The sequence below is a fragment of the Callorhinus ursinus genome, unplaced genomic scaffold, assembly GCF_003265705.2.
Source record: "Callorhinus ursinus isolate GAN/ISIS: 27379988/994484 unplaced genomic scaffold, GSC_fseal_2.0 scaffold6, whole genome shotgun sequence".
NCBI lineage: Eukaryota > Metazoa > Chordata > Mammalia > Carnivora > Otariidae > Callorhinus > Callorhinus ursinus.
In genome coordinates, this window is record NW_027397068.1 from 14,588,619 (window position 1) to 14,615,588 (window position 26,970).

General features: G+C 34.0%; 1 protein-coding gene and 1 pseudogene across 7 annotated transcripts in view; one reads left to right on the forward strand and one right to left on the reverse strand.

Annotated features, from left to right (window-relative positions):
• EPHA7 (EPH receptor A7) overlaps window positions 1-26,970 on the reverse strand; it is a 168,049-nt gene that overhangs the window by 103,956 nt on the left and 37,123 nt on the right. For all 7 annotated transcript variants that reach the window (XM_073893642.1, XM_025860205.2, XM_025860194.2 and 4 more), the window contains exons 4-5: window positions 4,442-4,597; window positions 3,253-3,588 (exon numbers count right to left, since the gene is read on the reverse strand). In XM_073893642.1, coding sequence (XP_073749743.1) covers window positions 3,253-3,588; window positions 4,442-4,597 — 492 coding nt within the window. The remainder of the gene's footprint in view (window positions 1-3,252; window positions 3,589-4,441; window positions 4,598-26,970) is intronic.
• LOC112819494 (U4 spliceosomal RNA) lies at window positions 5,457-5,589 on the forward strand (annotated as a pseudogene).

Consider the following 26,970-nt stretch of genomic DNA (forward strand, 5'->3'; position numbering starts at 1 on the left):
ACACTTTTCATCTTAAAGTTAATTATTGGTTTAAAGTAGAATCTCAGTCTTAAGATAACTTGTGACTAGATAATAGTCACATTTTGCACAAGCAAAACAAAATTAATCTCCTCCCCCCTCCAATGTTATAAAAGATAATTGCCAATTCCAAGCCCCCATTAATTTCCCCCCACACTGTGAAAGATAAAGATTTTACAGTTTTTTTGCCTTCACAAAGAGTTATACAAAGAGAGGATTAACTCAGCATTCATTTTGCTACTTACTACAATAATATTTTATGACACTAAAGAGTTTTAAAGTTTTTTCTAATATCTCTCATCCAACATTTTATCTCCACTTTAGTCATGTAGAACTTTAGTGATCCAGCAAAGAGCACGTAACTCCTAAGTGGCAGGGGAGGGGCTGGATCATGGGTCGTTCAACACAAAAACCTTACTCCTACCCTGAACAAAGCATAAAGGGTCTTCAATGTACTTACATTTCTACAAACACTGGTGGGGAAAGGGGTCTTGTGCTCCAGACTCCAAACTTAATAGAAAAGAAACTACAAAGTCTACACACTACCTTTCAAACACAGGCTGATAATTTTCCATCTTCACTCTATTCTTATCCAGACACATGCAGATTCTCCTAATAAATCTTTTTATAGTAGGCACTGGTGGATTGCTGATGAGGGGGATAACTGTCCAGAGATCCAAATTTAAACTCATCATTGAAATGATTGTAGCATAAACTAGGTGGGAGGTGATGCTGTTTAGTTAATAGAGAATGAGAATTTCAAGGATCATTGCAGGTTTCCATGGATAGTAATGAACATGGGCAAAATTTCAAATCATTCCTCCTTTAGAAAGAGCAAAAATACATGTGATGGGGAGCAATGGGGACTGGGTATACACATTCAATAGAACAGTCACTAATATATTCTAAATTTCCTCTGTTAAAAAATAAAGGAAAACTGCCCTGCATTGGGGCTCCCTGCTCAGCAGGGAGCCTTCTCCCTCTGCCTTTGCCTCTCCACACTGCCCCACACCTGCTTGTGCTCCCTTGAGCTTGCGCCTGCATTCTCTCTCTCAAACAAATAAATAAAACCCTTAAAATAATAAAGGAAAAGTTCTACAAACTTCTACAATTACCACAGATCGCTGTCTTATTTAGATGCATTTCTTTTTGAAAGTAAAAAAAAAAAAATCTAACTTTAAATTCACGGGGTTTTAGCATTTGAGATGCAATAGAGACTAGGCAGGTGTGAATTAATATTTTAATATAAAAATATAAACATTGCTTTTTAACTTTCTTATATTTATTCTTTTTAAAATTTCTAATAGCTTTATTGAGGTATAATTTACATACCATAAAATTTACTCATTTTCAGTGTACAATTCAATATTTTCTTTATTATATGTACAGAGCTCTGCAATCATTACAATCTAATTTTGTACATTTAAATCACCTTTCCCCTCCAAACAAACAAACAAACCTAGTTTGCTCTTAACCAGAAGAGAATCAGCCACCCAAAGCCACTTTACCTAACTACTGTGGGATATTTGATTCAAGAATTCATGGGGAAAATCTATGATCTACTTAGCCCATGCAGTATTAACCTAAAAAATTAAACAATAGACATTTAAGGAGCAAAAAAACAGATCCCCAAAGCAGCCTTTTGGTGAACTCTATTTGTGGCATTAGTTCAGTATCTTTGGGTCATATTCAAAAGTAAATAAAAATGTCCCTTCTATGCTTGATATCAGCAGAGATAAAAGAACTACGCTAGCTCAGTAGACCTAAGAGTTTCTATTAATGGTTCCAAAGACAGCTATAGTGTCACAATCATGACCCTAAAATGTTTTGAACCCACTCAACAGGAAAGTTATGGTGACAAATTTCAATATAAAGCAACACAAGCAAAAATATCTGGTAAAATGATTTTAAGAGAATAGTAAAGAGGATCAGGGTAAATACAATTAATCAAACCAAATCAGTTAAATTGGTTGTTTCTTTTGTCCAATTTTTGAAAATTTAAAATTTTCTAGGTTATTTTCCCTCCAGATTTCTGCCTTTACACAGGAGATCTGATTTGCAATAGCTTTTCAAATAAACATCAAAATGCAACCTTTAGAATAAGAAACCACTAATCTGTTCAAAATGGTAAGTGTGAGACCATATGAATAGTTTTCATTCTACAGATACAATTTAAATAGGTAATATTTTGTTAAAATTGGCATAGAAGTGAAGAATAGATTCATCTATGTCCAGAAATTTGGGATAATACTGGTTTCTGACAGCCAGCCAAAGATCAAGAAGACTTTGTTATAAGCTTCTTATTATGATGCTCACCCAACTCAGTACTCCAGTGCAGGTCCCATTTTATTAATGATGATGACATGGCACTTGGCTACGTCTACTACATAACATCTTCTTTCAGCAGCAAGAGTTTGAGAAAGCCCTCAATTTCTGAACCTTCTTTCAGTAATAAGATTTTTCTGAAGATCTAGACAGTCTCCAATTTCTGAAACTTCCATTCCAATTTATATTTTCCAAAACATACTATAATAAAGAATGACTGAGTAGGGCACCTTAAATGCCAAGAAGAAAGTAAATGAAAACTGCTTTTAGGCTAAGTTACAAGTTCACAATCATCATGGTTATTATTTCCTAATTCATTTCTTTTGAAATCCTCAGGAGATCTGCCAAGTACGTGCTCTAATATTATGAACAGTAATACAATCACAAATCTACTACTGATGAACTTAAAATTCCCTCATGCAAATTTTAACACAGACTTGCCATATATTACAAATATCACATTCTATGTGGTAAAATATTGGCTAAAGTGATGTGAAACAGTGTACTCAACTCCTTCATCATTCCTAATGATCATGTAGATTTTGATCATAAGTGCATACCACACAAAAAAGTAAAACTGCAAGAATTAGCCTACGTCTCATTTTGTCCAATATTTTCACTCCCTTCCTTGAGATCGTTCAGCAGAGTTGCTTGTCTTAGAACAGTCTTAACTGCTTTGCAATTTATCCCTTTTTATTTCTCCTGCCAGATCTCTGGAGGACATGTTAATGAGTCTAGCAATGGTTTAATAGGCAACAGGAGAAATAACAAAGAAAAGTTAAAGGTGTGAATAATCAACAGGCTGGAATAATTGAGTTCTGTGTAGCCAAGTTAACTAAATATCCAAGCGAGACACCTCACTTATGTAGTTGCATTATTCACTTAGTGAAGACAAACACAAACACATACCTGCTTGACCAGTGGTGATACTGACAGCGGCAAAGAGCCTCTGGGATCGGCTTAAGTCAGAAACTCCATTTACAGCTTCTACTTCAAAAGTATAATTAGCGTGGGCTAGCAGGTCCATGACAGTGACATAGTTATCCTCTAATCCAGTCTGCTGTGGCATGTATCCAATGTTACTCCCACAGGGAACACATTCGCCCTGCTCCCAACTGCACCGCTTACACAATATTCTGTAGGTCACGTCATTTCTTCCCCCGTTGTCTGCAGGAGGACTCCATTCCAAACTCACTGTGGTTTGGTTGATGTTGAAAATGAGGTTCTGTGGTGCAGATGGGGGCCCTGTGGAAACCAAAAACAAACAAACAAATAAACAAAAATAGAAAAAAACAAACCCAAAAAAATGAATAAAAGGATCTGCGGGGGCCACTAAGCTAGTGGCTCAGTTACCATAGAGAAAACTAGTTGAAATGCTTTCTTTTACATAAACATTTCATTACCTTTCCTAGAGAAGCTGCATAAAAGCCTCCTTGAATTCACTTGGCAAGAGGCTTTATTTATTTTCCATTTAATACGTCAAAATGAAAACAGGATAACAACTGTCTTTGTACTTTTGCCACAGTCTTTAGCTATTTTTCTTCCAAGCAATTAAAAAGAACAGTTAATGCACCTAAAAAAAACAGTTGTGCAGTTGTTTAAAAATAGTCTCCCTTTTAACCATATAACAGAGAATACATCCATTCATTCTTACTGTGCTCAAGAATGATTTACAGCAAGTCTGGGATTGGCTTTGGATTTGGGTCTCTCCGATATTCATTAATTGAAGCACCAAGATGTGAGATTTGCTTTGTTTAGTGATGGAATTTTAATTTGGAAACCAGACTTTTTAATCACACTTCATATCCAAGTAAGACTCGAATAACTCTTACATTTATTTATGATTCCTATTAGATACATGTGAAAAATCTTAAGATGCATCTTGATTTTGCAGATGTGAAATTTTCACTAAAGATGACATAAGATGTATCTATTTTCTGTTATTATTTAGCCTTAACAGTCCATGAAAAAATGTAAGCATTTAATAATAATTAAGAATGCATTCACAAACCCAATGCCTATCTCAATGATATCACAATAATACAAACGAGTGGAAGAATTCTGAAAGTCCTTCCCTACTTTACTATTATGAACTTACTTGTGCAGGCAACATATGGTGGATCAGATGGAGCCCTGTAATACCCATCCTCACATTCACATCTTGAGGAGCCTTCTTTATCAGAAAAACTGTGAGTTGGACAACGAGAGCACTGAAGATCTTGAGAGGAAGATTTGTAGAACCCACGGCCACAGGCTGCGTATGCAAAAGAAAGTGAAAATAGAAACATGAGAGCAAATAGACATTTTTAATTTTAGTAATATTTAGCAAAGAATAAAATATGAAATTTAATTTGTGAAAAACAAGCTCTCTACAGTAAAATTTTGTTTTAGTGTATATCAATAACCCAGTTTTATAATACTACATTTTAAAGTGAAATAATAAAAACCAAATGATACAGCAGCCCTGCACCTGTAGTTGGCATCAGTTCAAATCAAGAGCCCCAAACTGAAAGAAAGCAAAATTTAATTGGACAAAAACTTAGGATATTTAATTCAGGGTAAGTTCAATTTCAAAATAATTATCCTATCTGTTGATACATATTGACGTACTTCAAAGTTATGTTTTCTTAATATAATGTAGCTGTAAATTAACTCTTTATGTATTAATTTGGTTCATATTGAAAAATATGAAAATAATTTTAATTACCTGACTAGAAATAACAACGATACAAAAAATTTCATCTGAAAATGATAGAAATGTATACCCTCCCAAATTTTCAGAAAACTTCAAGATATAATTTCAACCAATTTTAAGTTATAAGGCAGGCTGCTTTCCACTAAGTCAACTTCCTTGTTACTAAAAATAATGAAATCCCATGAAAAGGCGAAACCTATTCCACCAGAAGTAAGGAGAAAGCCTTCAACTGTAAACAGATGAGGACTGTTTCTCCTCTGCTGGGAGAGGTTGACAGTAGTCACACTAAAACAGCAACAGCCACTGCTCTCAGCAATGAACAGACATGTACAAAGAATGTCTCTATCACCTCGTGAAGTTGCTCTTACTCATTTGGATCCTATTTTCTATTAAATCAAGTAGTCTTGAACCATTTTCTAGCTTTGCACAGTGGCAGTATCATAGCCAATGAGGTTTATCCAAGGCACGATTACTGCTAACTGAACCATTTTCTATCACTGATAATTTTATATATTTATCTTTAATTAAAATTCAGCAAATTAAATTTTCATTATTTCAACAATTTTTATTAATGGCATTATACAGTGAATATATTAAATATGTTTAATTTACCCTTCATATTTATCAAATGAATATATGTTTAAGTTTTAGTGACTTCAAATTTAATAGAAATTCATCATATCTATAAAGAAAGATTAGTGAATATTTAACATAAATTCAATTATAACTTTTAACTTATTATATTCACATTTATTTAATGTCCTCAACCTGGGCATCACTCAGGAACCTAATCACATTTTCACTCTTAGGTGGGATAAACAATCCTATCTAATCAAGATGGTATACTGAGTCATTCTCTAATTCTGTTCACATGTTCAATATTTAGTGCATAATTCTGATCCAATTGAGAGCTCAAAATCATCTTTTGAGCTTCAAGAAAATAAGGCTATTTCACACAAATGAGACAAGTGTTTTAGATAACTTAGAAATTTAAAGGCAAGTTATATTGCAATAGATAAATAATAGATGTGTAAACAGAACTACAACTATCTCCTTGTAAATATATGATCCACTACTGTCCTCAGAAGCCATTCTACCTTTAGTTGGCTTCGGCAATTATGTAAGAGAAAAGCATTCACAAACATCTTAAGAAAAGCAGCTTAATATAACTTCACATGTTCTCAGTAGCAATTGCTACAAATCTAAGGCACAGAGAGAACAATGAGATTGATTGCAAGATAGTATAACAAAAATATAACACTTTAAAATGTTTCTGAAGATATGATCTTGCCACATAAAAATGGTTAACTGGTAAGATAAAAGATCTGGCATGGGTTTCTCAGGATAGAAATTCCTCTCTTGAAGTATTCACTGTACCTTGCTTTATGTATTGTCTATAATTCAATGGTCACATATGACATCCATAAGATAGAGAAGACCATGTTTTACTCACAACCTGCACTTTGATAACATTAAGGACCAGGGAATTTAAAACGGAAAAGACAGAGCCAGAGAGAAGAGATATGTGCTGACAGTCTTGAATGACTTGTATGTATTAGTTTTTACCAGGAGAGGAGGTTAGGGAGCAGGGAAATGGGAAGCACACTGGTAAAATAATTTACTATCTACTAGGGAAGGCTTCCAGAATTAGTAGGCAGCACACTACCTAGTGGAATCCAGCAGAATCCTCATTCTCTCATTGCAAATAAAAGCTTCTAATAAAGGCGTATTCCTGTTTTTCTTAAAAATAAGAAGGGACATTTCTTGCTCAACTTGCATGGTTTCTAGAATATATATGGTACCTAATGCAGAGAAATTTAAAACCCTTATCACTCAACTTTCAAAGTTACATTAAATTCTGTTACCACTTTAACAGATGGGAGAGCAGATTTGAAGCAAAAGTAACCTGAGTTCTTCAAATAATTCTGTTTGTCTAGGTTAAAACTGGATTTAGAACACAGGACTACTGATACTCAACCATATGCTATTCCACCAGCCTTGACTGCTCAATGAGCCAAAGTCTGGCACTTATTCAATGGGTCTCCAGGGCTCTAGCAACCCTAAAAATTAATTTTTCTATGGGTCCCTGTTGTCTTTTATTATATACTAATTTAAAGCTATTATTTTAATTTAGAAAACTATGAAATAATAGCCTAGCACACCTCACAGAAGAGATACTAAATAGGTATTCTCAATTGCACTGTGAATTTTGGCACCAAAGATGCCTGCAAAATTGTGGAGTACATGCATGGCTATCATTAAATAGATAATGATAGAGGCAGTACCGGAAAAATGTGGTCATCAAAGTCTTAACATTTTTTCTTTGAAGTAATATTCTGTTTCAGTTCAGTTAATATTGAAAATAATAAGTTGTGACAAGACAGTTTTCACTTAATCTCTAGGAAGACTATTAATTTAGAGTTATTAAAAATAAGTACAAAATCTTTGGAGCTACGGTGTTAAGAGCAAAGCCAAGAACATGCAAAGGCATAAGCTGTGTCTCTTAGGATAATAGTTAGCAACTGGGTGGTAAAAAGTTTGGGAAGGAAGTAACAGATGCTCTTAAAATTACAATTTTAGATGAGATATCTATACAAAATAGCTTGAGTAAAATACTCAGTGCAAGAAACTGGGGTGAAGTGGCATCTCTAAGAGTCAGCCACATAGGGAAGAACTAGGTGAGCTCTCCAATGGTTCCCGAAAAGGCTATGTGGAAATCAAGGCAATTTCTCCTCTCTACAAATGCAGCTGGTTTTCTAAAAAGTACTAGTACAAAAGTTTTTAGAGGTAAATGCCTTCTGAAACCTTAAAGATACATTCCCTTTATACACAAGTATGAAGTATAACTTTCTAGGAATTGTGAAAATGCAGTTTTAAAAGTTTTTTTCTTTGTTTTATTTCTCAATTTGTTCAAAAGCATTTGAACTCAAAGCAAACTTTAATTAATATAGTACGAGCGCTATGGTAAAGTTAGTTACAACAAGAAACAGACAATTTTAATTTCCTTCCTTTTGATGTTTTTGCTTTTTTAATTGAACATTATTTTAAGGTAATGTTCACTAGGTTGACGAAGACTGGGAATATGTATAAAATATGTTTTCCATGTTTAATTATTTTTGTAAAAATAATCTTTCACCCATTATTTGAGTAACAGTATTTTTTCAGTGTTACCACAACGGCCTGTGATTGATTCTTTTGACTGTTTTTTTCAGTCCTTTAGGGTCCTAATGAATAAAATAACATAAGTTCATTACCCCAGAGCTGAGAACCATAATCTTGTCAGATTTCATACACCATTCAAGTTTTCACTTAGTCCATTATTTATTTTTTATTTATTTTTATTTTTTTTTAAAGATTTTATTTATTTGACAGAGAGAGCACAAGCAGGGGAGTGGAAGGCAGAGGGAGAGGGAGAAGCAGGCTCTCCGCTGAGCAAGGAGCCTGACGCAGGGCTCAATCTCAGGGTCCTGGGGTCATGACCTGAGCCAAAAGAAGACACTTTTTATTTTTTTTAAGATTTTATTTATTTGACAGAGAGGGAGAGAGAGAGCGAGAGCAGGAACACAAGCAGGGGGAGTTGGAGAGGGAGAAGCAGGCTCCCCGCTGAGCAGGGAGCCCGATGCGGGGCTCGATCCCAGGACCCTGGGATCATGACCTGAGCCGAAGGCAGACGCTTAAGGACTGAGCCACCCAGGCGTCCCAAGTCCATTCTTTAAATGAAAAGCCATCAAAGAAAAAGGGAATCTAGGAAGCATGTGAAAGTTCTGTTTACCACACACTAAAAATACAGTGCAATACATCCACTAAATTATGTTACAGTATACTATATTACAAGGCCTGTTATATTATCTATTGTGATGAAATAAATATAATTTGTTATGTTTAATTTCAGCTATTTTTCAATAAGAACAGTGTCCTTAAGTAACTACATCGGTCCAAATAATGTTTGAAATTTCAAGTCTTTTAAAAAAGAACACAAGGCAATAGGGTTTCCCATTTATAAATGAATTACTTAAAAGTAATAATACTGCAACAAATTTCTCAACAAAAATTTGAGTATTTTACTCAAGCTTCTCATTTAAATACATGAGAGTTGATACTAAAGCCTTGTATTCTGATTTCTCAGTTAAACTCTCCTCACAATCAGATTCCATACTTGTCTTCAGTGGATGTCAAGTGTTTAAGCAACAGGGTGCCAGGCCTTTGAGCATGTACTTGCATGACACATGCAGTCTGTGGAACAATCAGGGTACTGGTAGAACAAATCTGTGTTCAACACAGATTAACAATTCTAAAGGTCATCCTAAAAGCCATAGACAAATTTCTGGGTAGGTAAAGCAATTAGGTGAAATGGAATATCTCTTCCTTCTGAATGAGAGTGCAGACACTCAGACTCCCTCTGGTTCTTTAGGTTTATGACCTATAAGGGTAAGCTTGGGGTAGGGGGATATCCTATCGATATATTTCTAAGGACCCTTTCCCACAAACAGATTATCCCAGAAAATCCACATACTTCTAGAGTTCTTCTACAGGTAAGAAAGATTTTTCTGGTCCTTAATGGACTCACTTTTTGGAAATCTTAAGCTCCACTTCTAATCTCAGACAAACTTGACACCATCCTGGACTTTAAGGCACTGATAATCTATATCTTGGTCAGCTGTCCTCCATGACTGCACATTAGGGACACTTTGAAAAAACACTAATGACTTGGCCTTATCAAAATAATTGAATCATTATTAGGGCCTGGACATTTTTATATTTTAAAAGCTTTCCAGGTGTTTAGAACCAACTTCCTGTAAGTCCCAGGTCTTTTCTCCAACTATCAAAGTTTCTACAGAATGCATGACAAGATATAGCCACCATAAAATTGATGAGGGAGGTAAAATGAGATATTATTAAGAAATCCAATAAATTAGAATTTTAGGAAAAATAAAAATGAAAAAAACAAAAATTCATTAATAAGCCAATCAAAAATGGGCAGGGAATGTGAATAGATATTTCTATATGGGAGACATACAACAGCCAATGAACACACACAAAAATGATCAACATGATTAGCCATCAGAGAAATGCAAATCATTTTCACAATGAGATACTACTTATATCCAGTAGGATGACTATAAGAAAAAAAGGCAAAACAAGTGTTGTTAAGAATATGGGGGAGTTAGAAGCCTCATACCTCGCTGTTAGGAATGTAAAATTATGTAGCCATTGGCAATTTCTCAAAAAGTTAAACACAGTTACCAGATTAACCAATAACTCCACTCCTAGATATATACCCAAGAGAAATAAAAATGTATATCGACACAAAAACTTATACATAAATGTTTTCAGTGAAATTCATAATAGCCAAAAAAGCAGAAACAACCCAAATGTGCATCAACTAATAAATGAATAAACACAATGGAATATTATTCAGCAAACATGGATGAACCTTGAAAACATTAGGCTATGTGAAAGAATCCAGTCACAAAAACATATTTCCCTTATATGAAATGTGCAGAATAGACAAACCTATAGAGACAAAGGGTAGATTAGTGGTTGCTAGCAGCTGAGGCAGTGAGGAGAAATGGAGAGTGACTATTAATGGGCGCAGGATTTCTTTTTGGGGTGATGGAAATGCTCTAAATGTGATTTGTAGTGATGGTCATACAACTCATGACTATATTGAAAAAACACTGAATTGTTCACTTTAATGGATGAACTGTATGGCAAGTGAATTATATTTCAGTAAAGCTGGTATATATAATGATATCCATTAATAATACAACTTCAAATTGAACATAGGAGTAAGCAAACATTAAGAAAAAATGCCAAATTACATCTGTCAATAATATGCTAGTTTGCCTTTCTAACACATATACTCTATATTCATCTATTTTTATAAAGCCATAGTTAGGGGGGCGCCTGGGTGGCTCTGTCGGTTAAGTGCCTGACTCTTGATTTCAGCTAAGGTCATGATCTCAGACTCCTGAGATCAAGCCCCATGAGATCAAGCCCCCCAAGGGCTCCACGCTCAATGGGGAGTGTGCTTCTCTCTCTCTCTCCTCGTTCTGCCCCTCCCCTACTTGCAGGATCTCACTTTCTCTCTCTCTAAAATAAATAAGTAAGTCTTAAAAAAATTAAAGCTGTAGTTAGGTGTAATAAATTAAGTATGAATTATAAAAAATATTGGAAATTTTTAAATCTATAATCTAAACTATAATCGATAATCAATATATTTGTTTCACCCATTTGTTAATTTTAGAGATTCATAAATAATAATTTATCTTTTATCTGAGGAGTAGCAATTTTATTTGAATAATTTTGTAACAAAAGAAATAGATTCTTATCAAAATCACACTTATAATTAGGAGAGATTTTGAATTATACAAAGTTAGTTTTGTGTGAATATCTGAATAGACCTTAAACATTATCTTAGTTAATGCTCATCTCTTTTCCAGATAAGGGAAGACCCAGTCCCCCCTTTCTCCTACCATAAGCTAACCGAATACTAGATTCAGCTTCTTCAGGTCTTACTCTGTTTCCAGACCTGCGATTTTAAGCACAATTGAACTTTTTTGAAGGAATTATGTGTATGTGTCTGTGTGTAAAATATGAGGCTTTGCAGATGTTTCTGGCTGCAGTTATGCAGCTGCAAAGAGTTTATTAATTATGAACTATAAGTGGATTGTTCTGTAACTGAAACTTTCTGGGACTTAAAATTATTGTAGAATCTACACACATACATAGTTAGGGATTCTAATGACTATTGTTATTTTATTTATTGCAGATGGACACTGTACTTAATCCAGAGCCTAATTCAGAGCAAAGCTAGTCCGTTTCTATAGGATCTTTCAAATATTTGTGTCATATTAACGTCTATGCTGTATAATGCAAAGGGGAAAGCACAGCTTGTAGAAATAGTACTCCCACTGCTCAAAGTGCTGACCTCATCTGGGATGGACAGATCCAGAATCTGTTTTTTAATCCTATTGATAGTGCCTCAGTGGGAATAATTACAAAAGTCTGCCTGAAAGCCAGACCTCCTGTCACTGATACGCTATGATTTTTCACATTGAGAATGAAGAGTGGGCAGAGAGGATAAAAACAACATGATGTAACCAGTATGTTGCAGCTTGTGAGGCACCATCCATAGTAATACCCTACAGCTAACTTGTAAGAGTTTAGAGAAGAAATGATGTGGAATATAAAGTTTGTGGTAACGGGTGCTCAAGTGCTGAAAATATTGGGGGATTTTTAAAACTAAGAAAGGAAAAATTAATTTCAGGGCATTGCAAATATATATGTGCTATTTATTTGTTATTTAATGGAGTACTTAATGTTTTATTAATACCGTATAGTGGAAAAGAAACACGTAAAATAAGAACGTTTTAAAAGTTTTATTTCAAAACTTTTTTAAAAGACTATAAAAGAAAAGAAAACAACATATTATGTAAAGACAGTTTTTTTGTCCTTTATTAAATTATCAGTTTGGAATATGCTAGGAATTTTGCTGAGGTCTGGAATTGAAATACTCTTTATTTTACCAGAAAATTGCCATAATGATGTCATTATCAAAATGATAAAAAAGAAGAAACAAATATCAAATTAGAACATTCAGATCTCTTTTGACTTCTTATTCTACTTTATAAATATCAGGTTATGTTAAACAGGTAATATGATAGAGCAAAAGAGAGCTGGATTTTAACTAAAATATCTGTGTTCAAATCTACTCTACCAATAATGGCACATAATTTGGACAAGGTCACGTCACATTCCTGGGCTTCAATGCCTTTGTTTCCTTGTAATTAATTATTAAATGCTAAGATACACTAGTTATATATTTATTTATATTTATATTTACAAAAACTTGTCTTCACAATAACACCGTAATCAGTTATCTAGCTGTCAAACTCCCATACAATTGTTTTCGTTGAAATGCTATCTTTAAAAACATGCATGTTTCAGCCACCATCACCAAACCCCCAAAACCCCACATACGAACTTACACCCGCTTAGTCTTTTAGTGGTGCCTCAACAAGAGTGTGAGACACTGGTTCTGAAGGGCTGGCCTGCCTCTGCATTCTGTCCCTGATGGGCAGTGGCACACACTGTGTCAAGATGCATCTGCCTAGCAGTTCACCTCCAGCTCTCATGGTGACATTGTTGTCAAACACGGTCTGTGTTCCCAGAGACGTGCACATTCATTTTGGTCATGCAGATAAGAATCCAGAAGTGGAGTTTTTAAATTACATAAATAACTTAAAAACCAACTCCCATAAAAGGAAAGATGCGTAATGAAATCAGACCCATCTGGATCTCACTCAATATTGTCCTCATAGGTCCATTCTGAGAGATCAAGCTACAGGCAAAAAAACCGAATTACCTACACAAACTTAGGATTTAGTAACCTACTGGAAAAGGACTAAAACAGAGTAATTTTAACCCTAATTCGAGTCTATTTGCAAAACAGTGTAATTATTGGACGGAAAACACTTAAGTTAGGGGAAGCTAGCTAACCAAACTCAAACATTACTTATTCCTAGTGACTAAAAAAAGTGGCTTATTTATGACACAGTATTTTATTTTACTAAAAGATATTCTTGAGGGCACTGTCATTATGAACAAGAGGCTGCAAAGAGGAGTGTTCTTAAACAGCAACTGGTGTTGGGAAGGTTTCAGGCAGAGGTACAATTTACTATAGCCTTCAGGCCACCATCAAGTTTATTTTCAAATATCTTTCTTATATTTATTGTAACACAGTTTAAGTTTTATAATTTCAGTTTTATTATTCGTTCTCATTATACTAAGCCACTCCTCACAGTTTTGAAAACATACCAAGAAAGGTCAGACAATGTTGACTCTATAGACAAAAATTTATGCAAAACAGACGAGTGATCTTTTGAAAGATCAATATTCTGGCTTGAACATAATCATTTGTAAAACAATGCTGTTTTGATTTCACCCTAGTTTCTACTTCTGATAAACAATGAGCCACTTCTCCACTATCAGATGTGTATGCAAACAAAAAACACAAATTAATTTTTAGACAAACACAAATTACTCATTCCTTCCCTGACTCAATAATTATTGTTTGCCTACTCTTTGCATTGTGTTAGGCAGTGGACCAAAGTTATGTCCGCCAAAAAGCAAATATGGTGATCTCTAAATACATATTACCTTTGATCTGACATCAAAGGGTATGGATAATCAGTTGCTTATGTGCTTAAGCTAATTAAATTTCTGATATTTCATAAGAAATTATTATATAAATTATAAATATTGTGCCTTAATTTGTATCTTTTGCCATGTGTTTACCTCCTATTTCAGTGGTGAATACAGACTCTAAAGTCACCTTTCCTGCCAGAGCTGTAGCATTTCGTCAATGTGAAGAGAGAAAACTACTCGGCACAGGTAGATATGCAGGAAATGTGGGCAGGGGCATTATTGATCAATTATATTTAAACTGGAGAGTTATTTGTGGCAGTTAATATTTCATAAAAGCAGATTACTTCAAGTTCAAAAAATATAGCGGGGCAAGAACTATGCATATAAATACAAATGTTTGAAATTTAATCATATTTAATAAAGCGAATACTTTTAGTTCAATTCAAAGAATGAAAATTAAACTATCTCATTAGTGATTCATCAATAATTGGTTTTTCTCCCAAAATACACTTAAATCTAACTATCTGTAGAAAAAATTTGCAAGATCCATAGCTAAAATCAAAAGAAATAATTCCATTTTAATTTCTTAAAACAAAGATCAGTCTTACCAGTTCAAGCAGTCTTTTAAAACATGAGCTTTTTTACCATTAGTTTTCAGCAAAAATTTCATAAATGATTAAAACAAAATCACCAGTTAAAACAATCTTTCTAGCTATTTTGTGAAGACTAGTTCTTTTCCTTATTTAGTCAGTTATATAATATGGATCAATACTAAGTCTTGTGAAGCAAATAACCCTAAAGCAGTTTAAGGCAATTTGAACATGTGGGGAGATAAATAATCATTTCTGTTATGTCAGTGGAAAATTTTCTGAAGATCATAAAGAAATCAGTTTGCCCTGAAGCATGACATTTTAAAAAGATGCATCAGGACAATGAGGATATTCACTCAATCCTTAATTCTTAGAAATAAAAGAAAGTAACAGGCAGAATAAATCCTCACAACAAATGATGTTGTCAAGCTCAATCCTTTTTTCAAAAAAGGAGCTCACTACATGTACACACAAACACACACACACACACAGGCAAACAGACTTATACATACATACACACATATGTATGTATGTATGTATAGAGTTCTGAGATAAACAGAATGGTTAGAAATAAAACAGTAAGAACTCTGTAACTGCATTCCCATACTTTCTACTCCTTAATAACAGAAAACCAAATAATTGTTCATTTTTAATCTTCACACAAAGCAAATAATCTTACACAGCTCTATCTGTATCTGATCCACTTGCATTCATAGCATTTTGCAAAAAGTGAATGTAGGTATGACTAGGTTATTGTTTAATACGTTTTTAATAAAAACTATTTTTAGAAAAGATAGCTATGTTAGACACGTAAAAAGACATCTAGTTCAGTTCCTGTTTTTAATGAATAACTAGCTCATCTTTCATGAATCAGTTAAGAGCTTTACCTCCTCCTAAAGCTACTGAGAAGAACAGTACAAGCCGGTCTGTACAACCTACCACAATTATGGCATTAACAGTGTCATACTGGCCAAACATAAGTGTCATAATGTCCATGTGTGTCTCTTCCAGCTTCCTGTGAGACCCTCAAGGGCAGAGATTATATGTATCTGCAGATCCCAGGGCCTAGCACGATATCTAGCACATAGCAGAAAGTTAACTTGCATTTACTGAATGAAAGAATCACTATTCAACCTGCAATATTATGCATCTGGTAATAACTACCCCACTTACCAAAGGCTAATCACCAACGCAACTTAGTAAACTTTTTATGGTAATCAGATCAACGGAAACAGCTGGCACATTCTTAAGTAGAATGTAGTAGAGTCCTGACTATATCAGTTAAGGAAAGATATTATGTGGCCTCACTCTTAAGGAGTTCCCTGTCATGCTGTGCAAGAAGACAATTGCACAAGCCATGTTTAGATTAATGCTTTAGATAATTTCTAACATGATTCTATGAGCACTCTTAACATGGTGATATGAATAAGTATATGAATGAGATGTGAAATATTTTATAAGCATATAATTAGAGTATTTTTCTTTGAACATGGGAAAGAAAAGTTCCAAGAGAGGGAAAACTACTAGTTGTGAATTATAAATCATAATAAAACTGTCAGTGTAAGGCTCTTTTCTAAGACAAAAAGATCAAGTGATAGCTCCATATTCTTAAAAAGAAGATCATATTTTCCTTAAATATATGACCTATCCAAACTCAAAAACAAGAATATTCTAGTTGTAGACAGTCTATAATTGCAATATTCTAGAAAATACAAATACTTTCATTTCTGTTAGTAATCTGGAACTAGACAGGCCACTATTAAAATAAATTCTTGTAATTAACATTTCTATTGGAAAACAAAGAAATATCACTGATGCCTTATATTATGAAAAATGATTTCAATTTATTTTTTACTGGCTTTTAAATTTTAAAAAACAATTATTGTAATAAAAAACTAATTTAAATACAATGGGCTGTTACATCTTTTATTATAAGCATAAACACATACATATCCACACATCCTTCTGTACCTTTGTGTTTTTGCATTCAATTTCAGATGTATCTAAGATAAAAATGAATTCATTTTGTATACGACCTATGTAGAGGGGCATGACAAAACTAAGGGTTAAAGTCTATTTATACGTACCTATAATATTTTACTTTTTTTCAAGTTAAAACTAAACCTAAAAGACAGGAAAACTGGAGAACAAAGTACCTTACCATAAAGAATGAACTCAGAAAAAGTAATGTAAGTACTACAAAGTATATTTAAATCTGAAAAACATGAAAACTTTATAAGGCAAATACTGTTTTTTCATGGTAAAGGATAATAATGTAAGTGCGTACATTTCCAAATGAAAAATATGTTGGAAGTTCTTACAAAGAAAAGGACAAACTAGCATATAATGATACATTCTACTTCTACACCAATGGTGCTATATGATATATAGTATTATGCACAGAGAGCTGGCAGTGCATTAAATATTCCTAATTAATCAGACTCAAGTCATCTCAAAACCTACCTAAAGGTTTTGAAAATATCAATTTATACCAGAATACAGATAATAATGAAGGAAAAAAGCAGTTCAAAGATTGCACGCAAAATTAATGGTAAAGAACATACAGGAGAAAAGCAGAAAACGCATTGTGAAGACACAGTCACAGATGCAAACCAGCTGGAATGGGTCAGACAATACTTTTAGAATAATTTTTTTCATCATTTAAGTTGAATTACTCTTTTGTAAATGTTCAACAGAAGAGTGATTAGAATACCAGTTGTGTATGTCCAAATAAACAGATTGTCTACAAGCCACGGTATAATCGACTTCTAGGGATAATCATGCAGTGTATAAGAATTTGTGAAATCCCTTTGTAAGTGGATGTATACCAATGAAAAAATGAAAAAAATGAGACATCTGATGCTTGATAATTTTCATATGCTTTTATTTTAATTTCACCATAATGAAAACAGTAAACAATACCTATGGCAAGACAGGACTAATGGTGATCCTTGTCAAAGGCCAATAATGGTAAGAGGAGAGAATCCTAACTTTGCAAGAATATGACTTTTGCCACTCTTTTCCATTTGCCATTTTTCAATATGATTATTCCGTAGTTTAAATTAGTAGTCCTTTAAGTAGGAGGCTAAAAAGTGAATCTTTTCAAGCTACAGATGTTAAAAGAGTATGTCTAGCAACAGTGTCAGTAAAGGTTTGAAGTTCTTGGATTTTCCCAAAATGAGATCCTTCTTTTATCAAAGAAATAGACAAGTGTTGTGTGCTATAAAATATTTTGCAAAATTAGAATTTGAAGGAAACAACTTTTTATCAAGATAAGGTGCACCACTCTTTCCCTGTTATCTTCATTATATCTTTCATCACATCTTTGCTTTATTAAATTTTCCATCTAAGTTACATCTCCAAAAGGCATGCAGTTTGTCCAAACCTTAAATACTTAAATTCATGAAATGTGCTGAATACCTAACTGCAAAGTATAATGCTTACAACAACCTAACAACCTAAGTGCTATTTAATATGGTTAGTTAAATATTCCACTTTTCACATGGAAAATATGATAGTTGAGTAGGTTCATACATTGCTATTGCCTTAATGTCTATATCACAAACTCATTAATTTATTAAATTAACTCTTCTATTATTCTTTGAAAACAGTTACATTGCAAAGGGAATAGAGAATTCTCAAAACATACTACTGTCTTCTAAGTTATTGTATATGGACTTATATATTTCTTAAAAGAATTGTCACAATAGCTAAGAGTTTGTATATGTTCTATTCAAATATTTAATTGTGCTACATAATAATACAATGAAGATCTATGTATTCTGACATAATCAAAGCTTACAATAATTTATATTAGGAATGACCAATAGATATCACATTTTCTCTATAGTTTATATTACATTTAATTTTATTAACATAACCTAAAGTTCTAGTTTGTTGCTTTAACATCAAAAATCAAAAATAAGTTTAGCAGGAAACTCTATGAGCAAAAATTTTTATCTTCTCTTAAAATCCAAATGCTCCATATAACTAGTTCTTCAAGAATTTGGTCAAGTGATAAACAGATTTGTATCAAGTATGAAACAGAAGCCCTGTTTTTTTAGAAATAGAGAGCCCTATAGTTAAATTGTTTCAATCAATACTTTGGTTGAGCAGGAAGCCCAAGCAAAATATTTTAAAATCATATTTCCTTTATTCAATATAATTTCTGGAAATACAATGGAACAGTTTTTCAATCTGACCATCAATATATACTCTTGATTCTCTGGAATTTGATATGTGACTGTTTTGTTGGCTGCTTACCACATAGGATTTTCACATTGTGTTATGGAGATAATTTAATTAGTGAGTTTGACTATAGTATCGAAATTAGAAGTATTTTTAGTATTCAGGGAAGATTCACCAACATCTCCAAAGTTATATCTCTAGAATGACAAAGATTTATGTTATCTTTGTTACTCTTTCTTTTCCTTGAATGCATTCTCTTCTGAAGGATCATGAGCTTAACATAAGCATGCCATTTACTAATGGATAACTATATCGCATGCTTTCTTGCAAAAGGAAAAAATAAATTGTACTTCAAATCCCATTTTACGTATTTGATTAATATATGAAAGAATAAATCCTTTCACAGTACACCTCAGTGTTTCATACTTTCAACTTTCAGGGAGAAACAGCATAACAATAAATAAAGAAGAATTTATCAGATGTCAGAAGAAATAATAAGAAAACAGTAGAATATTGAATTTCCAACTAACAGAAAGCACTAAAATAACATAGAGTCTCACAAAAGGTATTTAACTAGAGCATTTTTTTTAGAGTCAGGCTCGAATTCAGAGCTATTTATATCAAGAAGTAAGCTATGTGGTGCTAAACCTTCTGAAGAAGATTCATTACAAATGCATTTGCTACAATTCCAAATCACATCTTCTTGTGAAGCCATATCTGACCTCTGGTTTAAACAACTAAGTCCCTCCTGTCTCTTGCCATTCCTATAATTAAACACTATAGCTAAGATTTACATTTCTATCTCTATCTATGTATCTTTCTAGCTAGCTAGCTCATGCAGGGTACATTACACTCTCACTACAATCTTGCAAGATAGTTATCATATTCTTCCAATCAAATGTAAAGGTTTTAATTATATTTCCTTTATATTGCACAAGAGTTTGTTCCTTTGAAGTCTTCCTTCTGAGTGTTATGCCTCAGTAAGCAAGTCTCTAATAGTGCCCAGGGTGTTAGTGTTTTATGTATATTTATGTAGATTATAATTTTACTTGTCAAAATAGAAGAAACCTGGACATGTAAATACATATTGATGGTTTAAGAAAAAGTTAATAGATCAGTAGAGGACAGTCTATAAGAATGCAGGCTATGGAGCCAAACACCTTGAGTTCAAATCCTAAGTTCGAGTGCTAGACTTATCACTAAACCACTAGATAGGAAACTGCCTAGGAAAAGTAAGTTTTTTCCAATAGGATTGTGATGTGGACTAAAGAAGTTACAACAGTGCCTAGCACATACTAAGCACCTTATATATGTTAATTAATACTATAATTCTTTATTATGTTAACACAGTAAAGAACACTATTTTTTATTAAGATAATTTTGCTTCCCCTAAAATTAAAAAAAAAAAACCTTCTGGAATATTCTCCAACATTTTTACAAGCAATCTGTTTAACTCCATCATTATATAAATTATATAGCTAAATGTCTGGAAGTTTCAATTTAGGAATTCATTTAATAGTTTTGACAGCTAAAGAAATCATGTATAAAGAATTCTTTGAAATAATATCATTGAAAAAAATCTTCACTTGAAATGTAACCTATTTTCCCTTCTGTTGTTTTGGTCTGGATAAGTCTACTTTGTTTAGTATATTATTTAGGTAGAGGTACAAATTTACCCTCTACTCCACCATGAAAGGAAATCTGCCAAACACACATTTCAATCTGTGTAAGTTGCCATGTAACACCAAAATAAAACAACGTAAGACACACTGATAAAAACTCAGAGAATTGAAAGGGTCAAGAAAAGCTCCAGTTCACTGCAAGCAGCTATTACAGCTAAAACATTCACTGAAAAGAGAGGGAGAGAGAGAGAGGAAAAAAAAGAGAGAGGGAAGGAAAAGTAATGAAGAAAGAATAGATTTCTATGATAATACAACTTATTTTCAAGTCAGTTCATGAGTTTTTTTGCTACCCTTAACAGTGATGTAGGCATCCATACACAATTTGATATCAATCTGATTTCCATCCATATCTGTAAAGTCTGATAATTTTTTTTCTAAAGACAACAAAAAAAATGAAAGTGACCATTCTCTTTCTTCATGACAACTAAAGAAGAAAAATCACAGTATTTTAGGACTTCTGTCATTATTTCTCTTATCAGGTATGCCCACAAAACCTTCATTATAAGAGATTAATGATATGTGGATATAGGAGAAGTTAGGCAGCAGGAGGTGGGGCCTTCTCCTAATTAATAACAAGTCTGAAGACAAGAGGGAGAGAGAATGCAGTCAAGAAAGCATGCTATACTGTCACCAGCAGGGGCCAAGTGGCATTTTGCAGTTTCATTTTCACAAACTAATAAAACAGTGGTAGTTCACAGCCAAACAACTGACGTGAAAACAACTGATTGTAATGTATGAGAACAAAAGCCCAATGATGTTTCTCCCACATTCAGGAATACATGCAGTTGATTTTCTGGAAAATCCATCCATTATAAGAAACAGTCACTGTCTTCCATTCAAGTGCATTTGAACAAAAATAAAGACTATATACATAAGTACACACCCTGTAACTGAAGCCCAGCCCTTGGGTGGGGGTTAATGTAAGGCTTCTTCAATTTAATCCTGGGTCCCAAGTCAAAGATCCAGGCAGACTAATGCAATTAATCTTTATACCTTTGAGGCAGATCTTCAAAACACAAATTCACTGTCCTTTCTTATCTTACATTTCTATCATCCATTCTATTCCTTAGATGTCTTTGCTTTCTGAGACAAGTTGTCCAGAGTCCTCACCACTTTCACATTGCTCACAAAATCTGCAAGTAGTCACATCGATCCTTTACATTTTTGCTAATAATCACCAAACACAGATCCAGGAGCAATTTATGTGTGAATTATAAGGCTCCAATATATTATAAAGTTTTCCTATCCATGTGGCATAGGGATATAATTTTTAATTTTCCAGTGTAATACTTCTCAAGTGGGGTTGATTTTGCCCCCAGGAAATATTTTGCAATGCCTGCAGACATTTGTGATTATTTTCACGGGGGTGATATTACTGGCATCTGGTAGGTAAACATCAGAGGTGCTGCTAAACATCCTACAGGACTTGCCATGACAAAAATTATCTGGCAGAAATGTCAATAGTGCTATTGCTGAGAAATCTTACTTTACTATAAACCGGTATCTGTCAGTTTTACTTGTGAGCCCTAGGTATGTCCTTGTTAATAAAGCCCTGTCCTAACTAGGGAAGAAAAACAAAGTACAGCTAGAGTTTTTTCTTTTTTTCTTTTTTAATTTTATTTATTTATCTGACAGAGAGAGAGACAGCATGAGAGGGAACACGAGCAGGGGGAGTGGGAGAGGGACAAGCAGGTTTCCCTCATAGCAGGGAGCCCGATGCCGGGCTTGATCCCAGGACCCTGGGATTATGACCTGAGCCCAAGGCAGGCGCTTAATGACTGAGTCACCAGGTGCCCTAGATTTTTTTCATATTCAACAGAATAGAACATAATTTTGTAACAGAAGTTATTTTTAGCTTTTATAAACTTGTTTTTTCTCCAAATTTCTCCAGCTAAAGCTCTAGATGATTTGCTTTGAAATTAACCTCACTTGAAATTTCTTCATAAAAAAAGGTTTGAGGGACACCTGGGTGGCTCAGTCAGTTGAGTGTCTGCCTTCGGCTCCGGTCATGATCCAAAGGTCCTGGGAACAAGTCCCGCATCAGGCTCCTCACTCGGCGGGGAGACTGCTTCTCCCTCTGCCTGCAGCTTCCTCTGCTTATGTTTGCTCTCTCTCTCTCTCTCTGACAAATAAATACATAAAATCTTTAATAAAAAGGTTTGAAAAAGTTTTTTAAAAATGCTATATAGATTTAAGTTGACAGAAACATGCTTCTTCCACTCCCTTCTCTCCTATCAGTGTCACTATTTCAAATTTCCACCTCCATGTAAGATATGTCCCCAGAGTTATAAAATCCATCCTTACCTAGAATTAAAAAACAACAACAAAAAGAAAAACACAAAAAAACTGAACTCGTTATTCCTTCAGTAGCAGGAAACACGGAGGTTCTACTTCCCCCTACCTCTCTTATGAAGTTAATTCTCGTCCATTATTCTTTTGACACTCTCAGTACAGTAACCCTGTGACAAGTGTTCATCTGATTGACTGTACTATCTTCCTGTACAGTTATTCATTTCTTTATCATCCAAGAAATATTATGAATGCTTCTTATGTACTCACTATGCAAAGAACTAGAGACACTGTGGGAAGAGAGACAGACACAGCCCTTGTCCTCCCAGAGTTCTGTCTAGTAGAAGGCCAAGAACGAAACAAGCAATTCTAAAAAGCATGATGTGTCATGAACAGGGGATCAGCTCAGGAACACAGATAAGTGGAGTGAAACCTGCAGAATAAGTAAGAAGTATGTGAAAGAGAGCAGAAAGAGATTCACAGGCAAAGAAAGAGCAGAAAGGAAAAAGATCGTGGCAGTTGGAAGCCATGGCAGAACATCAACGTGCTGGAATGTAGACTACGGATGGAAGAGAAGCAAGTGGGGGCAGGGGTAAGTGTTCACAGGTTTTTATTTCACTCTATGGGGAACAGAAAGCCATGGACAGATTTTCAGAAGACAATGTTAGGATAAGACATTGAGAAACATCACTGTAGCTGTAAGGAATTAGCAGGAGGCAGAAAAGGAGAACCGGGGAAAGGCAGGGCTGTGTGATAACAGGTGGGAGATGGTGCCGGACTGGGACACGTCACATGGGTTCGTCTGCAGAGAGCCGGACGTTCAGTAGGTCTTTGGGAGCTAGAATCAAGAGATTTTTATTAGATATTCCTCAGGCTCTGCTCTTAACATTTTCCAATTACCCAGCTCATGCCAGCAGTTTTGGTTTTAAAATACTGGAAATTAAAATGCAGTTTGATTTACAAGAGCTGAGAGGGTCCTCACAGCATCATATGAGAGGCAAGGCAAGCCAATTTCCCTCGTTCAACAGATAAAGTGGAGGCTTAGAGACATTAAGTAACTGACACAAATTTATAATTTTACTAGGTGGTAAAAATGGGCTTAGAATCCAGCCAGCAGTTTCTGAATCCAGTTCGGTTTCTAGTAGTGTGTTTCTTCTGGATCTACACCTCTGCCAAAGTTCTGGGCTGTTTGGTGTATACTATGCACTCTTGCACCTGATTACTGTCAAGTATAATTTTCTAATCATTTTATTAATGTGTATGTATATTCTGTAACCATTCCACAAAGAAATGGGGGGAAAAAAGCATAAACTCTGATTATATTGATTGCAACTGAATGAATAAAATCATAAATAGACATTTATATTAATATAAGTAATACAGGAAAAAGGGACCTATTAGCATTGTCCAGGCTAAAACTGTATTTCACATGGATTAGTTGGCAGTATGATCAGAACATAAATATTTAATGAATTATGAAAATCAAATTTGCCTTCATGCAAGTTCACTCTAAATGCACATTAATTCCAGAGAAGCAGAGAAGTTGAACTGCCTCTTCCTCCAAAACATAATTTTCTTTCCAACGAGTTGCATTTGACAAGTAAGCCTATAAGGTGCTTTACCTTTTCAGCTCTAAATTTGACTCCAAAAGAAACCTATAATTAATTTGCTATCATGAAATATGAATACCTGAGTCACAGTTTAATAACTTTAGGGTAAAATAATTACTTTTGTTAGTGGATATAACTACCAGTTACACATACATAAATTTTATTTTGGATACGGGAGGTAACAACTTTATATTTTAAAAAGCTAAAACATACTAGAATACAATTTAAAAAGTGATTATTTTGGAAATGTATAAAATGGGTGGTAAGAGAACACCAAATGCTTTATATGGAAGGTAACTATATAATTCATCATCCCAGCCAGGACCCTTTCAAGACTGAAAGGATAGCCATTAATAACAACAGAATGAGTGTCACCTTAATCACTAGAATGAGATAACAACAGGGGGAAATGGCTTTTCTAAGAGTTCCTGAAATTCCGATGATGAGGCCCTGAATAAAATGCACTTTAGTATACAACTATAGTAACTAAATAATCTGGACATACACCAAAATTCTGAAATTTGAAGATTTGAGAAATTTTAGCAGCCAGCTCCTCTACCAGTGTTTTTTAGAAGCTAAATTCAATATACTTCACAATAACAACTTGTTTAAAACTGAGTTTAAAACTGTGAGGAGGTTTTGTGACTGTTTGCTTTTAACCTTTCTCCACACTAACTAAAGTACCCTGTTTAGTGCTAGAACTTGGGTTCCTTGCCACAGTTACAAACCAGATATCAATCTCCACTAGCATTTTAAAAATCTATTATCATTTCCATTTAACTCTATTAACTCTATAAGAACAATACCCCATTAACTTTGAAAAGTAAAGCATGAACACCAAATAAACCAAACCCTATTATTGCTTTCACAATCCTTGCCTGTCAGTTCTAAACTGTCACAGGACAAAAAGTAAATATTTTGGTAGTGGCAAAGATAAATGCTTTAACTCAGAACCATTACGGTCTGAGCTGTGACAAGAACCACTTACAATACATAATACAAAAACAATATGCTGCCACAGAAGCATTCCTCCATGGATAGGAGACATTTTAATCCGTTTTTGTACAGAACGGGAGGCACCAAGGAGTTGAAACAGAAACAGAACTTTTTAAGATGCCTGGAGAAAGAAATATCCATTAGTAAGCAGCATTCTCACTGGGATTGCATTTCTTGAATATTCTCCATCAAGGAGATGAGAATATCAGTTTTTACACGTTAGTCCAGGAAAGTGATAGTCTGAAATTAGAGCTGCTAAAAACAGGCAGGTACTGTGAAATTCAAGGAAATGCTGCATCAAGAAGCTAGAAGAATGAAAAAAGGATAAAATTCTCTTTATCCTTACAAAATTGGCACATTATTCCAAGTGAGGTAACAGGCAGAACCTCACATCAGATTAAAAAGAATTTGAGGACAAATGCTTCATTCAGGAGGTCTTTCTTTATAGCAGATAACTTTCCACCCAGTAAAGAAAAGCCTTGTCTTTTATTAACTCCATTTGAAGGTTTGTGTTACTATATAAAACCCCTCTTTTTCATAGTCATGAATGTCTTGATTGGCAAGTACCTCTATATCATTCATACTTATAAAATTCAACATGGCAGGTGGTCCTTAATTTTTCACTGTAACTATTAAAGGCTCTCCAGAAGGTGAATGCCTTGTTTCCATTTGCTTTTCATTTGCTTCACTTACCATTAAAAAAAAAAAAAAGTGCTTCCTGAACATGTTCAAAGAGCATCTTCTTTAAAAACAACAAAGTGTTCTTTAGAAAAAGTACAGAATAGATTTTTCTGAAAATTTTTACTGTTCTAGAATCAGGTATATTCACTTCAAAGGATCACATTTGCTAACAAATTCATCTACCTTCAGGGCCCCCTGTACATATGTCCCTGACAACACAATTATAAACAAAGAAGATTCTAAGGTGATAAATTTTAAGTTAAAAGGAAAATAAGCAGTAAAAGCAAGTCATTATTTTAAGTTATTGGATTGGTAAATGATACATACTTTCATAAATTGAGAACTGAAGAGAAATGGTGGGGAACACAAGATCTAATGCAATATGCCTTTAAAAGATCATACTGTGTTTTACTACCTTCCCTGAAACAAAGTAAAGATTTCTGTTAAAAAAAAAGACACCTTTTCATTTCAACCTATGTTCTTAAAAACCAAAACCTTTCTGTTTGATTTATTCTGTAGGACAAATGAGATGCTTCTTTTGATATTGTGATTATTAATGCATGTAGTTAGTAATTCTAACAACTGGATAATTAATAAACATTAGCAGATTAATCACAAATTAAATCAAATTAATCACAAATTATTTCACAAACTAAAAAGCTTAAAAATGGTATCAAAGATTGTTGGAACCAATGAGCTAATACGTTAAGATAAAAAAATCATTACAGTCTGGACTTCTATGAGAG